This window comes from Pleurodeles waltl, chromosome 9 (assembly GCF_031143425.1).
Source record: "Pleurodeles waltl isolate 20211129_DDA chromosome 9, aPleWal1.hap1.20221129, whole genome shotgun sequence".
NCBI lineage: Eukaryota > Metazoa > Chordata > Amphibia > Caudata > Salamandridae > Pleurodeles > Pleurodeles waltl.
This window is the reverse complement of record NC_090448.1, coordinates 1125676980-1125696857: the sequence shown is the minus strand read 5'-3', so window position 1 is coordinate 1125696857 and position 19878 is coordinate 1125676980. Positions and strand designations below refer to the sequence as shown.

Sequence of the window (19878 nt, the reverse complement as noted above, 5' to 3'; positions counted from 1 at the left end):
ACTGCAACTTTGTTTCAGAGGAGCAGATTTAAAGACCCCTGCAATCCCCGCAAGAAGCGTGAGACTTGCAACACTGCACCCGGCGACCCCGACTCGACTGGTGGAGAAACAACACCTCAGGGAGGACCCTCCGGCGACTCCGAGACTGTGAGTAACCAAAGTTGTCCCCCCTGAGCCCCCACAGCGACGCCTGCAGAGGAAATCCCGAGGCTCCCCCTGACCGCGACTGCCTGACTCTAAAATCCCGACGGCTGGAAAAGACCCTGCACCCGCAGCCCCCAGCACCTGAAGGATCGGAACTTCAGTGCAGGAGTGACCCCCAGGAGGCCCTCTCCCTTGCCCAGGTGGTGGCTACCCCGAGGAGCCCCCCCCCCTTGCCTGCCTGCACCGCTGAAGAGACCCCTTGGTCTCCCATTGATTTACGTTGCGAACCTGACGCTTGTTTGCACACTGCACCCGGACGCCCCAGTGCTGCTGAGGGTGTACTTTTTGTGTGACCTTATGTCCCCCCCGGTGCCCTACAAAACCCCCCTGGTCTGCCCTCCGAAGACGCGGGTACTTACCTGCTGGCAGACTGGAACCGGGGCACCCCCCTTCTCTCCATTGAAGCCTATGCGTTTCGGGCACCTCTTTGACCTCTGCACCTGACCGGCCCTGAGCTGCTGGTGTGGTGACTTTGGGGTTACTCTGAACCCCCAACGGTGGGCTACCTTGGACCCCAACCTTAACCCCGTAGGTGGTTTACTTACCTGCAAGAACTAACAATACTTTACCTCCCCCAGGAACTGTGAAAATTGCACTGTCCACTTTTAAAACAGCTTATTGTGTTTTATGTAAAAAGTATATATGCTATTGTAATTATTCAAAGTTCCTAAAGTACTTACCTGCAATACCTTTCAAATGAGATATTACATGTAGAATTTGAACCTGTGGTTCTTAAAATAAACTAAGAAAAGATATTTTTCTATAACAAAACCTATTGGCCTGGATTTGTCTCGCAGTGTGTGTTCCTCATTTATTGCTTGTGTGTATGTACAACAAATGCTTAACACTACTCCTTTGATAAGCCTACTGCTCGACCACACTACCACAAAATAGAGCATTAGTATTATCTCTTGTTGCCACTATCTTACCTCTAAGGGGAACCCTTGGACTCTGAGCATACTATTCCCTACTTTGAAATAGTGCATACAGAGCCAACTTCCTACACACAAGCATAAAGTAGTTCTACGAACAAATCCTAAATTTTTACCAAAAGTCATATCACCGTTCCACTTAAATCAAACAGTAGAATTACCAGTGTTCTTCCCACAGCCAGACTCTGTAGCTGAAAGAGCACTACATACATTGGACATCAAAAGAGCGTTAATGTACTACATTGACAGAACAAAACTAATTCGCAAAACAATTATTTATTGCTTTCCAAAAACCTCATACAGGAAATCCAATTTCTAAGCAAGGCATTGCTAGATGGATAGTTAAGTGCATTCAAACCTGTTATCTTAAAGCTAAAAGAGAACTGCCTATTACACCAAAGGCACACTCAACTAGAAAAAAAGGTGCTACCATGGCCTTTCTAGGAAATATTCCAATGACAGAAATATGTAAGGCAGCTACGTGGTCTACGCCTCATACATTTACCAAACACTACTGTGTAGACGTGCTAACAACACAGCAAGGCACAGTAGGCCAAGCAGTACTACGAACATTGTTTCAGACAACTTCAACTCCTACAGGCTGAACCACCGCTTTTGGGGAGATAACTGCTTACTAGTCTATGCACAGCATGTGTATCTGCAGCTACACATGCCACCGAACGGAAAATGTCACTTACCCAGTGTACATCTGTTCGTGGCATTAGTCGCTGCAGATTCACATGCGCCCACCCGCCTCCCCGGGAGCCTGTAGCCGTTTAGAAGTTGATCTTGAACATCTGTATATTTGTAAATATATATATTACTTTAAACTACATTATGTACATACGTATTCACTCCATTGCATGGGCACTATTACTAGCATATACAACTCCTACCTCACCCTCTGCGGGGGAAAACAATCTAAGATGGAGTCGACGCCCATGCGCAATGGAGCCGAAATGGGAGGAGTCCCTCGATCTCGTGACTCGATAAGACTTCTTCGAAGAAAAACAACTTGTAACACTCCGAGCCCAACACCAGATGGCGGGATGTGCACAGCATGTGTATCTGCAGCGACTAATGCCACGAACAGATGTACACTGGGTAAATGACATTTTCCATATATATATATATATATATATCACACACAGAAGTCTCGGAATGCAGGAACTCCACACAGCGGTCCTGAATGGGCTCCGAGAGGCCCTAATAAATCTTCCAACACTCCTTCAAATAACAGGAGACCCAGGACACCTCCAAGGTGCAAATCAATTTATTTCAGCACACAAATCCAACACGTTTCGGCAACAGCCTTACTCATGGATACATCAACATTACAGTGCTCCAAGCTAAAAACCATATAGTACTAAACATAAAAGACGGACAGAACCTCAAAACCCCACCAAAAGGCACATAATGTGGCGGCCATCTTAAAGTGCATCTATAAGCAAGTTTTACAGTAATTTGTACCATAGTTTTTCAAAATTGCAGCTCTAATTATTGTTCAGATCCATTAAAATCTTTAAATTAATGTGATATTATATTTAATACATGGAGTAAAATTAAATTTATAAAATACAAACAATGTAAATAGAATAATTCATTATATTATAAAAAATATAAATATAATTTTTTTTTAAGATGTTTAAAATTCAATGTATAACTTATAAATCTTGAATAGTACTACCTATGCTTAAAACAATCACATTTCATCCTATACCATCCAAATGGACCTGTACACTTACACAAAACTTTTTAAAGGGTCACATAACGTTGTATGGAACCTATCAACCCAAGTGGGTACACGTACAAATTCATCTACTGTAAAAACCTTATAGATCCCAACACCTATTACCCTATACTAAATCATAAAAAGATATGTAATAAATCAAACAAATCACCCCTACTTCACATGTTTACCGGACACCTATTAGACAAAAAATCGGTTACCCTAGATGGATACTCAGCTCCTCACTCGAGTTCAGCCCTACAGGTTCCAATGTTTCAAAGTCTATTATATATTTAGACTCTAAGACACGTAACAACCTTTCTCTATCACCTCCCCTCTTACTCGTCCTTACTTGATCAATAACTACAAACTTCAACAGATTTTCATTGCCAAAATGATGGCTAAGGAAGTGCCTTGCTACTGGGTAATTTTTGTCCTGATTTTTAATGGCTCGTCTATGTTCCAGAATTTGTACGTGTACCCACTTGGGTTGATAGGTTCCATTCAACGTTATGTGATCCTTTAAAAAGTTTTGTGTAAGTGTACAGGTCCATTTGGATGGTATAGGATGAAATGTGATTGTTTTAAGCATAGGTAGTACTATTCAAGATTTATAAGTTATACATTGAATTTTAAACATCTTAAAAATTATTTATATTTATATTTTTTATAATATAATGAATTATTCTATTTACATTGTTTGTATTTTATAAATTGAATTTTACTCCATGTATTAAATATAATATCACATTAATTTAAAGATTTTAATGGATCTGAACAATAATTAGAGCTGCAATTTTGAAAAACTATGGTACAAATTACTGTAAAACTTGCTTATAGATGCACTTTAAGATGGCCGCCACATTATGTGCCTTTTGGTGGGGTTTTGAGGTTCTGTCCATCTTTTATGTTTAGTACTATATGGTTTTTAGCTTGGAGCACTGTAATGTTGATGTATCCATGAGTAAGGCTGTTGCCGAAACGCGTTGGATTTGTGTGCTGAAATAAATTGATTTGCACCTTGGAGGTGTCCTGGGTCTCCTGTTATTTGAAGGAGTGCATAAGTCCGCCATCTAGTGTTGGGTTTGGAGTGTTACAAGTTGTTTTTCTTAGAAGAAGGTTTTTGAGTCATGGGATCGAGTGACTCGTCCTCTCGGTAATACTGTGCATGGGCATCGAGTCCTTTGTTAGATTGTTTTCTTTCCGCAGGCAGGTTCGGACGTATTTCCTCTCTCTCCGTGACAACCCGGGTTTGGTATCTTCTGAACTTTCTTCTGACTTTCTATAAACATCGGTATAGTTTCGTTCACTTTTTCCACTCTTTTAGTCTATCCGATTGCAATCGTCGGGGTCGATTTTGCACTCTTAGGGGCGACCTCGCACCTTTTTTGGGCCTACTTCGACACATTGTAGCCGAACACTGTTAGGCTGATAGAACGTACTCTGTTTCGGTTCTGTCCTCTGTGTCACGAAAAATTCATATACAGGATCATAGCAGAAGGAAGGATCATAGCAGAAGGAGAAACAAAAAGACAACGCAACAACCTCAGCCTTCACCACCTCATTCTCCTTCCTTTTCTTCTACCCCACCACCACCACCACCACCTTCACCTTCACACTCAACACAGTTCTCTCCACAGGCAACATCTGTATCACCACATAGGGAGGATTTAACTGATCCTCAAGAAGAGGTAGACCCATGGGATATATATGACACAAATCCCACTCTCCCTATTGACCCAGATTTATACCCACGAGGCCATCTCCCTCTGAAGATACCGCTGCTTATAATCAAGTTTTAGTCAGGGCAGCTGCTTGCCAGAAACTTGCAATTACATACAGATTCCATTCAGGATGATATTTGGTTTAATACTTTAACATCTACTCACAAATAGTACCAGTCTCTCCCTGTGCTACCAGGCATGCTTAGACATGCTGAAGACAATATTAAAGAGCCTGTAAAGGCGAAAATCTCCGAGCTGTATCGACTCCTACAGGCGGAGAAGCGACCGCCCAAGTCGAAGGGGCAGCTGAGATGGGAGAGAGAACTGGGGAGGGAATTTACAGACGAGGAGTGGGACAGCATATTCTATAGAACACACCACACAGCCTATAATGCAGCAGGGACAGAGACATCATATAAAGTGGCCTCCTACTGGTATTATACTCCAGCGCACATCCATGCATGGAGTCCTGATAAGTCAGACCGGTGCTGGAGGGGTTGTGGAGCCACAGGTACACTGGTGCATTTACTATGGCACTGTCCCAAGTTACACCGTTACTGGGAAAGTATACTAAATGATATAGATACGGCATTTCACACTGTGATTCCAAGGTTCCCATCGTATATAGTCCTGGGGTTACCCAATCCCCTTGCTTTCCCCCTAAGATCGCTAAAAGGGAGGCAGATGGCTTTGGCGCTTAATGCTGCGTTACAGCAGATTCTTGCTCTCTGGGGTACAGACAGAGTGCCGACGCGGACGGCATGGTTACAGAATCTGTGGTTTATCCTGGCTATGGAAAAACTCTCTTTGGTCGCCCAGCAGCGAGTGAGTGATTTGAATGAATTATGGAAGCCATTTCTTCAGATTCTATCCTCAGAGTTCACGGAATTAACATGCCCGGCCTATTTGAGGGTTTTGAGATTGACTTGATCTAGGTGCAGGTTATCGGGAGGGCAGATTTTGGAGAACTGAAGTTGGGGAGGAGAGTGGTGGGGCCCGAGAGAGACACGGAGAGGACCTGGACTCTAGAGGGAAGCATTGTTCGTATGTTTTATTTATTTGTTGGGGGATGCACATTAGCAGGACCCGCAATCTGGAAGGGTATTAGCGCTGCTCGCTGACTCTCTGGGTTATGATATGGGGATGGTGGGAGGCTGCTTTCGGTGCGCCCCGGAGAGAGGGATTTCAGTGGGCAGATCTCTTGCCGTCAGTGCTGTGGTCATTGCTGGAGTGAAATATGTTATCTACTGCCCTGAGTTGTATTGTGTTGTATTTTGTATGTTTATATTTGCAAAATAATACTAAACAGATTTGATCCATAAAAATCATTAGATCCAGGGTTGTTAAGAAATACAAGGTGTGATAGGGCTCATTGGGATCAGATGGAAGACTTGTTACAGTATCTTCCCCCGCAACATCAAAAAAGGGGGCAACAAATAGTAGCAGAAGGACAGGCTATTTCTAACAATGTAATTAGATGCACTACTGATGCAGCGGCAAGAGGCGTCAAAACCAGCATAATCACCAGGAGACGTGCATGGCTAAGAGCTTCGTATTTTAAGCCAGAAATACAAAAAACTATATTAAACATGCCCTTCAATAAAGAACGTTTATTTGGGCCAGAGGTTGATACCACAGTAGATAAGCTTAAAAAGGACTCAGACAGCTAAAGCTATGGGTGGATTACACACCACATCCACTAGAGGCACTTTTCGTAGGCCACAATTTAGGGGTGGTTGCAAACCATCAACCACAGAACCATCCACCTCACAACAAAAACAGGGGCCACACTTATATAACAGAGGTTCATTCAGAGGCTCTTATAAATGATGTAGTTATAGAGAAAGAGGTAAATCACCCTCTCCCAGAGGTTCCTCTACCTCAACAAAACAGTGACTTCTTACAAACCCCCACAGAGCATAAATCTCCTGTGGGAGGAAGACTGGTAAATATTTACCAACAATGGTACAACATCACCACAGATCAGTGGCTCTATCAGTTATCCAACATGGCTATTGTTTAGAACTCATCTCTGTTCCACCAAACATTCCCCCTCATTCACACAGACTTACTCAGGAACATCTGACTTTATTAAAACAGGAGGTGTGATCACTACTACTCAAAGGAACCATCAAGATCGTATCTATATCCCAACAGGGATCCTTAGTATATTCACAATACTTCCTCATACCAAAGAAAGATCGTACTCTAAGACAAATTTTAGATCTCAGACCCTTCAATCCATACATCCTTTCAGAACACTTTCATTGGTCACTCTACAAGACATCATTCCCCTACTACAAAAACAAGATTACATGACAGCCTTACACCTCAAGGATGCTTATTTCCAAATCCCCATACATCCAGGACATCGAAAATCTCTAAGATGTGTCATAGCAGGTAAGCACTACCAATTCAAAGTGCTACAATTCGGGTAACAACAGCACCAAGGGTGTTTACCAAATGCTTAGCAGTGGTTGCAGCATTCCTCAGAAGACACCACATACATGTCTTCCCATATATGGACGACTGTCTCATAAAGGCCAATACAATTCAAATTTGTCAACAACATACTCAATATACCATAGACATCCTACACAATCTAGGATTCACAATCAATTACCACAAATCTCCCCTGAAACCATCACAGATACAGCCGTATCTGGGAGGAATTCTGAATACTTAATCAGGATTACCATATCCAAACCCAGAATGGATCCAAACATTTCACAATGTCATATGTCAACTACAATATAACCATACTTATACAGTAAAGGTAGTGATGAAACTATTGGGAATGATGGATTCATGCATAGCCATAGTCCCCAACGCAAGACTGCACATTCAACCACTACAACAGTGTCTTTCTTAACAATGGTCTCAGGCACAGGGTCAGATTCAGGATCTAGTGTTGTTGGACCGCCAGACTCCTCGTTCTCTGCAATGGTGGAATTACACCAACCTATCAAAGTGGCGGCTCTTTCAGGTCCCTGTGTATCAGACCACAATCCCAACCGATGCATCACTGATAGGCTGGGGAGATCATCGCGACAACCTCACTTGTACAAGGGGAATGGGACTCAATTCAACAGACTTATCACATCAACTACTTGGAATTACAAGCAGTATTCCTAGCACTCAAAGCTTTTCAGACACAAATCACACACAAGGTAGTTTTAATACACACAGACAGTATGACCACGATGTATTATCTGCAAAAACAGCGGGGGCACATTCATCTTAATTGTCTCTTTTAGCACAGACAATTTGGAACTGGGCAATTCACATTCAATTACTGGCAGAGTACCGTGCAGGGATACACAGTCAACTAGCAGACCTCTTAAGTAGGACACAGCAACAAGTCCATGAATGGGAAATTCACCCACAAGTGATTCAACAATACTTTTCAAATGTGGGGGACCCCGAACATAGACCTATTTGCCACAAAAGAAAACGCAAAATACCTAAGCTTTGCATCCAGGTACCCACACCCTCAATCCAAGGGGAATGTTCTATGGATGAACTAGTCAAGGATGTTTGCGTATGTTTTTCCACCTCTCCCACCAATTCCATCTCTGATTAAAAACAAAAAAAAAGAAAAGAAATGAGCAAACCTCATTGTTTATGATACTCATAGCTCCCACATGGGCACGTCAGCATTGCTACACAACACTATTGGACCTGTCTGTAGTACAACATCACAAACTGCCAAGCAGTCCAAATTTGTTGACTCAAAGGAAAGGACAAATCAGACATCCAAACTCCAGCAGACTCAACCTGGCAATTTGGCTCCTGAAGTCATAGTGCTTGACTATTTACAACTTCCATCTGAATGTACGGATATTCTTAAAGAAGCATGCAAACCCACAACTAGGCAATATTATGCAGCTAAATGGAAGTGTTTTGTCTACTATTGTCAACCTAAAAATATTGATCCACTTAAAGCTTCAGTGCAGGAAATCGTTTGCTATTTACTACACTTACAAAAAGAAAATTTGGCATATTTGTCTATTAGGATTCATTTAACAGCTATAGCTGCCTACCTTCAAAATTGACAACATATTTCCCTGTTCAGGATTCCTGTTATAAAGGCCTTTATGGAAGGTCTTAAGATAGTTATTTCACCTAGAGTTCCTCCAGCCCCTGTGTGGAATCTTAATATTTTACTCAGAAGACGTATGGGGCCACCAGTTGAACCCATGCATTCTTGTACTCTATAGTTTCTGTCATGGAAAGTTGCTTTCTTAGTAGCAACCACTTCTTTCAGACGAGTTAGCGAAATACTGGCATTCACTTTAGAAGAACCTTTCTTTCAAATACATAAAGACAAATTTGTTCTTAGAACAAATCCAAATTTCCTCTAAAGGTGGATTCACATTTTCATATCAGTCAGTAGAACTGCCAGCCTTCTTTCCACAGCCAGATTCAGTGGCTGAAAGAGCGCTTTGTGGCATTCTCAGAACCTCACAAAGGTAATCCTATTTCAAAAAATGGATTAGCCAGATGGATAGTAAAGAGTATTCAAACTTGCTATCTTTAAGCTGAAAGACAGTTACCAGTACCCCAAAAAGCACATTCCACTAGGAAAAAAGGAGCTTCAATGGCATTCTTAGGAAATATACCAACATATGTGCAGCTGCCACATGGTCTACACCACACACATTTACTAAACACTACTGTGTGGATGTATTATCTCTCCTACAAGCAAAAGTTAGACCGGCGGTGCTTAGAACACTCTTTCGAACTACTTAAACTCCGACAGGTTAGCCTCTGCTTATTTTGGGAGGGGACTGCTTTACAGTCTATGCAAAGCAAGTGTATCTACACCTACACATGCCATCAAACGAAAAATTTTACTTACCCAGAAGGCATCCCTTCGTGGCATGTAGTGCTGTATATTCACATGCACCCTCCCTCCTCCCCGAAAGCCTGTAGCTGTTGTGGTAAGATGTATTGTAAATATGTATATACATTGCATGGACATCTCATTTCTTTACTGTCAATATACATATATATTTACACACTCTTTACTTCACCCTCCTGCGGGAAAACAATCGAACAAAGGACTCTATGCCCATGTGCAGTATTACTGAGCGGAGGAGTCACTTGATCCCGTGACTCTAAAACCGAAAAACAACTTGTAATACTCCGAGCCCAACATTAGATGGCAGACTTATGCAAAGCATGTGAATCTACAGCACTACATGCCACAAACAGATTGGGTAAGTAACATTTTATATATATATATATATATATATATATCAAAAACGAAGTTGTCCTCATGTGAAAGCGCACTCCCAACAGGTTATATAAACGGGAAGAAAAAGCAAAGCCAGCAACTCACAGTGAATTCTTTAAGCAGTTTCATTATTCCAGGCCTTAAGTTATAAAATCATCTCTGGACACGTGTTTCTAGGTCAATCCTTTCTTCAGCAGAGAAAAATATAAAAGTGTTTCACCCTCCCCTGTTGGGAGTGCGCTTTCACATGAGGACAACTTCGTTTTTGATAATTAACCGGCCTGTCCAGCCGGGAAGGCAGCACCACTGCACATCGAAGCAGGTCTGTGTGACTAAAAATGGATTGTCACATAAGAGCAATCAGGTTGGGTTATTCATAGCAAATCTGACAATTTTACTTTGGATTCGCCTACAAAGGTTTTGCACTTTGGGTCATTATTTCGTTTGGCTCCAGCAACCCACTTGGGGCAAAATGAAAAAATTGCAGGACCACGACAACCAGCATGCACTGCTCACTTGAGAGGCCCACTGGGGCGGACTAGTATTTAAAGAGACTAATCGGGTGCCTGTAATTAGACAAGCTGAAGCCATGCCGGTCTTTTCAGTAAGAAAGAGATGCCTGGAACACCTCCAGCACTGGCTGCACCTACGAGGGTGAAACACTTTTATATTTTTCTCTGCTGAAGAAAGGATTGACCTTGAAACACGTGTCCAGAGATGATTTTATAACTTAAGGCCTGGAATAATGAAACTGCTTAAAGAATTCACTGTGAGTTGCTGGCTTTGCTTTTTCCTCCCGTTTATATTAACCTGTTGGGAGTGCGCTTTCACATGAGGACAACTTCGTTTTTTTTTAATATATATATATATATATACACACACACACACACACACCTAGTGGTGGTCGCCACTAGGTAGTTATAGTTAAGATCTAGTTTCTATATTAAAATAAAACATTTTTTTACTTGCCTGTATCTTTGGCGCCGCTTGATGAATCTCCATGAAACTTTAAAAAGAAAAATTGCCCTCGCCATGCTCTACAAATTACGGCAATCGTGCCATCTTTAATAGCATCATTGATAATATCAATGTAATATTTTCAGTAAAATTTTGATGATGGCGGGGGCACGAGTTATAGTTATCTTAGGACACGAGTTATGGTTACTTGAGGTAACACCACCTTTAGCTGGTGAATTTCTGTGGTTTTGTATGATTAAAATGTGAGCTTAACTATAACTTTCCTGTAACCTTTGTTTTTTTAATTGAATTTGTATGTTTTTTAATTCTATTTTGTAACTATCACGTCTCTGTAACCTTTTGTTCTTTTTTCATGACTATATATGTATATATATACATAATAATTATGTAGGTGCCATGATACATCCCATTCTCACCCCACTATCTATTGAAATGCGCTCAGTCAATTTGTCCTGGTCGCCCCACCTCACTTGGGCATAGCTTCCATTCAGCATACTTGTGATAACTCGTAGGACTTGGAATGTTTGGTAAGATGGCTGTCCTTATTTTATCAAAGACAAATTCAGACACAGTATCTACTTGAATTTGAAAGGGCGTTGTGTCACTCATGGCAGCAGAAGGGTTACTTAGAGATTCTAGTTAAAATAACACGTGAAACAAATGATTTTCCATAAGTATGTGTTGTGCATAAACATATGTTTTGTAGGTCACAACTACGCGTTTGTCTGATAAACTTAGATTTGTGTTCAGGATTGTAGGTTATGCGCCAGACTTGATTGACCCTTTCCATCTTTTTTTCTCTTTAAATGCCACTGTGAACCGAGGATAGCCGTTATTTTTGGCTTTTCCCTATTTTTGAACGTGGCAATATGATTTACAATCGTTGAGAGTTAAACTGGGTCATATTATCAACGGTTTTAGGATGGAGTCAACATTGACTAAATATAAAGTTGCTTCTTCAGATTTTTGAATAAATGTCTTGTAGTGACTGTTCCCCAGCTACAGATACAGTGGGGTACTGTATGGTGAGGTCTTCCTTGCCTGACTCTTGTGTAGCCAAGATGTAAATAGGGCTATTTGGTGTATAGAAGGTTCTGTCAGCTTAAAGAACTGTTGGAGGAAGTGTTTAATTCCTGAGGTGTGTTTTATGTGTCTCTATTACCATGGAACTCTACTTAATTTACGGGGGTTGCACATTTGATTGCAAATTTAAATGAAGGATAAAAATATACTTGCTAGATTTGTACTAATCTGCATTTTTACCCCCATGTGCAGGTCCTGAACCCAAACCCAAGCTGAAAGGTGACTCGAGAACGTATCGTGTGTTCCTTGATCCCAACCAGTACCAGCAGGACATGACCAACAGCATTCAAAACAGTGCTGAAGATGTCTACGAGTCATTCAACCTAATCATGAGGCGGAAGCCAAAGGAGAACAATTTCAAGGTAAGATGGCTGATCTTGGCTTTATAATCACTGCATTTGTCATACAGTGCAGCCTTCTTCACACGGGGGACATGGGGCTGCTTTACAATATGATTTCCTTAGCGGGTCCTGGCACCGGTTTCAGGATCTGTCATCTCTAGGTTGTTAGTTCATATTGTACAATGATGAAGTCATTCTTTCATTTGTTATACAGTATATCTTGATGGATCACAATACCTTTTTGGAAAGTACCAGAATGCCTTCACATGATGAAAACGGAACCAATATGCTCATTATGTGGCCCCTTATAAATGTGTATGAAATGCACCGATAGGGGAGATGCTTTACTGCAGCATGTTCTGTTAGGTGTTAATTCTGAATATTTGATTGTCTTTAAGTTGCTGCCGTCCCCTTTTTTTTTGTGTGTGGATATAACACAATTAGAGGGAGAATACGTCACAATAATGTGTTAGGTTATATGTTCCCTGAAATATTTAACAGCAGAGTATCTGACACCCATTCACTGACACCCATTCAACACACAAGATGGGTAACCCAATATTAAGGGTCTTCTCTGAAAGGAGGACAGCCCTCACTTACCAAAGCGACATGCTTTATCATTGAGCCCCTCCTTACCATGGTAACATCGAGTTCAACACAGGCTTTCTGCTGGAGTTCTTTTTGAGGAAGAAAGGATAATGTGCCTATAGTCAACTGGGAGGATCAGGTTAAAAATGTGCCCAGGAGTGGAAGACACCTGAGTGAATTTAAATTATTCCCTCACTAGCATGGTAAAAAAACAGTTTGTGCAAGAATGACTGTTCACTGCAGACCCCCAGCCTATTTCATCAACATGTTCTTGCCCTCTGAAAGCCTATTCTAGTCTGGGGCATTCCAGGATGGAGAAAAATAGTTCCCTTGTAATACCCAAGGGAGAATAAAAAGAACAGAGGTACACCTTGCATAGTTATTATGACCTGTAAAAAACTGGCACATTCAACATTAGATAATGGTTTCTGGTTTGTATGTCCCAGTGGGACGCCTACTTGTATTATCCTTTTAAATTATTTCTGACTTAATACATAAGTGAGCTCTCTCGTGGTCATTGTACCACCACCATACGTAGCCAGTAACCAAGGGGCACATTATTTATAGCATCAACACCAAGTACTCGCCAGTCTTGGCCCTGCAGGGAACCCCTGCTGGGATCAGTGTTTTGACTGCTTTTGCTGAAGAGATGGAATATAAAATGCAATCAGTGACACTCTGTAACATGACTGTAAGGAAATGCCTCCTTGGCATGGTTGCCCCCTGACTTTTTGCCTTTGCTGATGCTATGTTTACAATTGAAAGTGTGCTGAGGCCTGCTAACCAGGCCCCAGCACCAGTGTTCTTTCCCTAACCTGTACTTTTGTATCCACAATTGGCAGACCCTGGCATCCAGATAAGTCCCTTGTAACTGGTACTTCTAGTACCAAGGGCCCTGATGCCAAGGAAGGTCTCTAAGGGCTGCAGCATGTCTTATGCCACCCTGGAGACCTCTCACTCAGCACAGACACACTGCTTGCCAGCTTGTGTGTGCTAGTGAGGACAAAACGAGTAAGTCGACATGGCACTCCCCTCAGGGTGCCATGCCAGCCTCTCACTGCCTATGCAGTATAGGTAAGACACCCCTCTAGCAGGCCTTACAGCCCTAAGGCAGGGTGCACTATACCATAGGTGAGGGTACCAGTGCATGAGCATGGTACCCCTACAGTGTCTAAACAAAACCTTAGACATTGTAAGTGCAGGGTAGCCATAAGAGTATATGGTCTGGGAGTCTGTCAAACACGAACTCCACAGCACCATAATGGCTACACTGAAAACTGGGAAGTTTGGTATCAAACTTCTCAGCACAATAAATGCACACTGATGCCAGTGTACATTTTATTGCAAAATACACCCCCAGAGGGCCCCTTAGAGGTGCCCCCTGAAACTTAACCGACTGTCTGTGTAGGCTGACTAGTTCCAGCAGCCTGCCACACTAGAGACATGTTGCTGGCCCCATGGGGAGAGTGCCTTTGTCACTCTGAGGCCAGTAACAAAGCCTGCACTGGGTGGAGATGCTAACACCTCCCCCAGGCAGGAGCTGTAACACCTGGCGGTGAGCCTCAAAGGCTCACCCCTTTGTCACAGCCCAGCAGGGCACTCCAGCTTAGTGGAGTTGCCCGCCCCCTCCGGCCACGGCCCCCACTTTTGGCGGCAAGGCTGGAGGGAACAAAGAAAGCAACAAGGAGGAGTCACTGGCCAGTCAGGACAGCCCCTAAGGTGTCCTGAGCTGAGGTGACTCTAACTTATAGAAATCCTCCATCTTGCAGATGGAGGATTCCCCCAATAGGGTTAGGATTGTGACCCCCTCCCCTTGGGAGGAGGCACAAAGAGGGTGTACCCACCCTCAGGGCTAGTAGCCATTGGCTACTAACCCCCCAGACCTAAACACGCCCTTAAATTTAGTATTTAAGGGCTAACCTGAACCCTAGAAAATTAGATTCCTGCAACTACAAGAAGAAGGACTGCCTAGCTGAAAACCCCTGCAGAGGAAGACCAGAAGACAACAACTGCCTTGGCTCCAGAAACTCACCGGCCTGTCTCCTGCCTTCCAAAGAACTCTGCTCCAGCGACGCCTTCCAAAGGGACCAGCGACCTCTGAATCCTCTGAGGACTGCCCTGCTTCGACGACAAGAAACTCCCGAGGACAGCGGACCTGCTCCAAAAAGACTGCACTTTATCCAAAGGAGCAGCTTTAAAGAACCCTGCAATCTCCCCGCAAGAAGCGTGAGACTTGCAACACTGCACCCGGCGACCCCGACTCAGCTGGTGGAGAACCAACACCTCAGGGAGGACCCCCGGACTACTCTACGACTGTGAGTACCAAAACCTGTCCCCCCTGAGCCCCCACAGCGCCGCCTGCAGAGGGAATCCCGAGGCTTCCCCTGACCGCGACTCTCTGAAACCTAAGTCCCGACGCCTGGAAAAGACCCTGCACCCGCAGCCCCCAGGACCTGAAGGACCGGACTTTCACTGCAGAAGTGACCCCCAGGAGTCCCTCTCCCTTGCCCAAGTGGAGGTTTCCCCGAGGAAGCCCCCACTTGCCTGCCTGCAGCGCTGAAGAGATCCCTTGATCTCTCATTGACTTCCATTGCGAACCCGACGCTTGTTCTAACACTGCACCCGGCCGCCCCCGCGCCGCTGAGGGTGAAATTTCTGTGTGGGCTTGTGTCCCCCCCCGGTGCCCTACAAAACCCCCCTGGTCTGCCCTCCGAAGACGCGGGTACTTACCTGCTGGCAGACTGGAACCGGGGCACCCCCTTCTCTCCATTGAAGCCTATGCGTTTTGGGCACCACTTTGAACTCTGCACCTGACCGGCCCTGAGCTGCTGGTGTGGTAACTTTGGGGTTGCTCTGAACCCCCAACGGTGGGCTACCTTGGACCAAGAACTGAACCCTGTAAGTGTCTTACTTACCTGGTAAAACTAACAAAAACTTACCTCCCCCAGGAACTGTGAAAATTGCACTGTGTCCACTTTTAAAGTAGCTCTTTGTGAATAACTTGAAAAGTATACATGCAATTGAAATGATTCAAAGTTCCTAATGTACTTACCTGCAATACCTTTCAAACAAGATATTACATGTTAAATTTGAACCTGTGGTTCTTAAAATAAACTAAGAAAAGATATTTTTCTATAACAAAACCTATTGGCTGGATTTGTCTCTGAGTGTGTGTACCTCATTTATTGTCTATGTGTATGTACAACAAATGCTTAACACTACTCCTTGGATAAGCCTACTGCTCGACCACACTACCACAAAATAGAGCATTAGTATTATCTCTTTTTACCACTATTTTACCTCTAAGGGGAACCCTTGGACTCTGTGCATGCTATTCCTTACTTTGAAATAGCACATACAGAGCCAACTTCCTACAATGACCCATGTGTCGTTCTCAAACCGCAGTTCATACACATAGCCCATCATATATTTATCCATTCTCGCCCCTGTCAGACCTAATCTTATTCTCCACCAGTCACTGGTCCAACTGAACCGTACAGGGGAGGGCTGTAGCATTGGTATTATGTTGCCTTTATGTATGGGGACCAATGGGTGCCCCTTCATGTCGCAACAACATGGGCATGTGACTTGTAACGTCATTGCATCACATCGATTCTCACGCATTCATATGCCATAAATCATGCTTGTGGGGAGTCAGAACTATTTAAAATAAAAAGGAAAATGCTTATTTTGGCATTTTTATGAATTTGTGTCTGTACCAATTCTAACCACTATCACTGGATCTGTACACCTTTTTGCATTTCGTAAATTATTTCATGTTGAAATAAGTCCAGTGTTTGGTTATTGAATGTAATCCGAGCCTGTGATCACCAACTAACAAAAACACTTAATGAGATATGTTTTATGCTGCTCATTTAATGGAGACATCTCTTCATGGAAGGGGAAATACATTTAGATAGCAATAAACCCAGCAATAATATAGTAGAAAAATAACACCTTCTAAACTGAAAATATTACTAGCCACTCTTTCAAAGAGCAAGTAATTTGATGACTGCCTTCCTTGTAGGCTGTGCTTGAGACTATCCGCAATCTAATGAACACAGACTGCGTAGTGCCTGACTGGCTTCATGACATCATTCTCGGCTACGGTGACCCAGGCAGTGCACACTACTCCAAGATGCCCAATCAGATCAGCAGCCTGGATTTCAATGACACTTTCTTGAATATAGACCACCTTAAAGCTTGCTTCCCAGGCTGGACTATCAAAGTAACTGTAGAGGACCCAGCTCTTCAGAAGCCACCCTTCAGGTAAGGCTAATGATTAAAAATCTGATTGGAAAAAAGATTTGTGTTCATGTACATTTTTAACCATGCTTTATATTTTGCTTATTTTAATTACTGCCATTCTTACATCTTTTCCCCAGTCCTTTGAAGAGCACCTTATTAATGCCCATCAATCTGCTTCTTCTGATGCTCAATGCATTCTTCTTAGGGCTGGCTGCACACAGTTTTAGCTCTTGTTGTCGTTTTTATTACATGTACACTGAAAGTACAAAGATAGATATACAAATGATTTGTAGAATTTCTGGAGAGAGATGTGTAAAGAAATGGCTCCCTGTTGCAGTTACCCCCCACTTTTTGCCTGATACTGATGCTGACTTGACTGAGAAGTGTGCTGGGACCCTGCTAAACAGGCCCCAGCACCAGTGTTCTTTCACCTAAAATGTACCATTGTTTCCACAATTGGCACAACCCTGGCACCTAGGTAAGACCCTTGTAACTGGTACCTCTAGTACCAAGGGCCCTGATGCCAGGGAAGATCTCTAAGGGCTGCAGCATGTCTTATGCCACCCTAGGGACCCCTCACTCAGCACAGACACACTGCTTGCCAGCTTGTGTGTGCTGATGGGAGAAAATGACTAAGTCGACATGGCACTCCCCTCAGGGTGCCATGCCAACCTCCCACTGCCTGTGGCATAGGTAAGTCACCCCTCTAGTAGGCCTTACAGCCCTAAGGCAGGGTGCACTATACCACAGGTGAGGGCATATATGCATGAGCACTATGCCCCTACAGTGTCTAAGCAAAACCTTAGACGTTGTAAGTGCAGGGTAGCCATAAGAGTATATGGGCTGGGAGTCTGTCAAAAACGAACTCCACAGCTCCATAATGGCTACACTGAATACTGGGAAGTTTAGTATCAAACTTCTCAGAATAATAAACCCACACTGATGCCAGTGTTGGATTTATTAAAAAATGCACACAGAGGGCATCTTAGAGATACCCCCTGTATTTTACCCAATTGTTCAGTGCAGGACTGACTGGTCTGTGCCAGCCTGCTGCTGAGAGACGAGTGTCTGACCTCATGCGGTGAGAGCCTTTGTGCTCTCTGAGGACAGAAACAAAGCCTGCTCTGGGTGGAGGTGCTTCACACCTCCCCCCTGCAGGAACTGTAACACCTAGCAGTGAGCTTCAAAGGCTCAAGCTTCGTGTTACAATGCCCCAGGGCACTCCAGCTAGTGGAGATGCCCGCCCCCTGGACCCAGCCCCCACTTTTGGCGGCAAGTCCAGGAGAGATAATGAGAAAAACAAGGAGGAGTCACTGGCCAGTCAGGACAGCCCCTAAGGTGTCCTGAGCTGAGGTGACTCTGACTTTTAGAAATCCTCCATCTTGCAGATGGAGGATTCCCCAATAGGATTAGGGATGTGACCCCCTCCCCTTGGGAGGAGGCACAAAGAGGGTGTACTCACCCTCAGGTCTAGTAGCCATTGGCTACTAACCCCCCAGACCTAAACACGCCCTTAAATTTAGTATTTAAGGGCTCTCCCTGAACCTAGAAATTAGATTCCTGCAACAACAACAAGAAGGACTGCCCAGCTGAAAACCCCTGCAGAGGAAGACCAGAAGACAACAACTGCCTTGGCTCCAGAAACTCACCGGCCTGTCTCCTGCCTTCCAAAGAACTCTGCTCCAGCGACGCCTTCCAAAGGGACCAGCGACCTCTGAATCCTCTGAGGACTGCCCTGCTTCGACGAAGACAAGAAACTCCCGAGGACAGCGGACCTGCTCCAAAAAGACTGCAACTTTGTTTCCAGAAGCAGCTTTAAAAAACCCTGCAACTCCCCGCAAGAAGCGTGAGACTTGCAACACTGCACCCGGCGACCCCGACTCGGCTGGTGGAGAACCAACACCTCAGGGAGGACCCCCGGACTACTCTACGACTGTGAGTACCAAAACCTGTCCCCCCTGAGCCCCCACAGCGCCGCCTGCAGAGGGAATCCCGAGGCTTCCCCTGACCGCGACTCTCTGAAACCTAAGTCCCGACGCCTGGAAAAGACCCTGCACCCACAGCCCCCAGGACCTGAAGGACCGGACTTTCACTGCAGAAGTGACCCCCAGGAGTCCCTCTCCCTTGCCCAAGTGGAGGTTTCCCCGAGGAAGCCCCCCCTTGCCTGCCTGCAGCGCTGAAGAGATCCCTTGATCTCTCATTGACTAACATTGCGAACCCGACGCTTGTTTCTACACTGCACCCGGCCGCCCCCGCGCTGCTGAGGGTGAAATTTCTGTGTGGGCTTGTGTCCCCCCCCGGTGCCCTACAAAACCCCCCTGGTCTGCCCTCCGAAGACGCGGGTACTTACCTGCAAGCAGACCGGAACCGGGGCACCCCCTTCTCTCCATTCTAGCCTATGCGTTTTGGGCACCACTTTGAACTCTGCACCTGACCGGCCCTGAGCTGCTGGTGTGGTAACTTTGGGGTTGCTCTGAACCCCCAACGGTGGGCTACCTTGGACCAAGAACTGAACCCTGTAAGTGTCTTACTTACCTGGTAAAACTAACAAAAACTTACCTCCCCCAGGAACTGTGAAAATTGCACTGTGTCCACTTTTGAAATAGCTATTTGTCAATAACTTGAAAAGTATACATGCAATTGAAATGATTCAAAGTTCCTAATGTACTTACCTGCAATACCTTTCAAACAAGATATTACATGTTAAATTTGAACCTGTGGTTCTTAAAATAAACTAAGAAAAGATATTTTTCTATAACAAAACCTATTGGCTGGATTTGTCTCTGAGTGTGTGTACCTCATTTATTGTCTA

General features: G+C 44.0%; 1 protein-coding gene across 1 annotated transcript in view; it reads left to right on the top strand.

The window, feature by feature from the left end:
- Positions 1-19878, top strand: part of AQR (aquarius intron-binding spliceosomal factor) — a 576085-nt gene that overhangs the window by 239826 nt on the left and 316381 nt on the right. Inside the window, exons 19-20 of the mRNA XM_069208869.1 lie at positions 12082-12251; positions 16846-17087. Coding sequence (XP_069064970.1) covers positions 12082-12251; positions 16846-17087 — 412 coding nt within the window. The remainder of the gene's footprint in view (positions 1-12081; positions 12252-16845; positions 17088-19878) is intronic.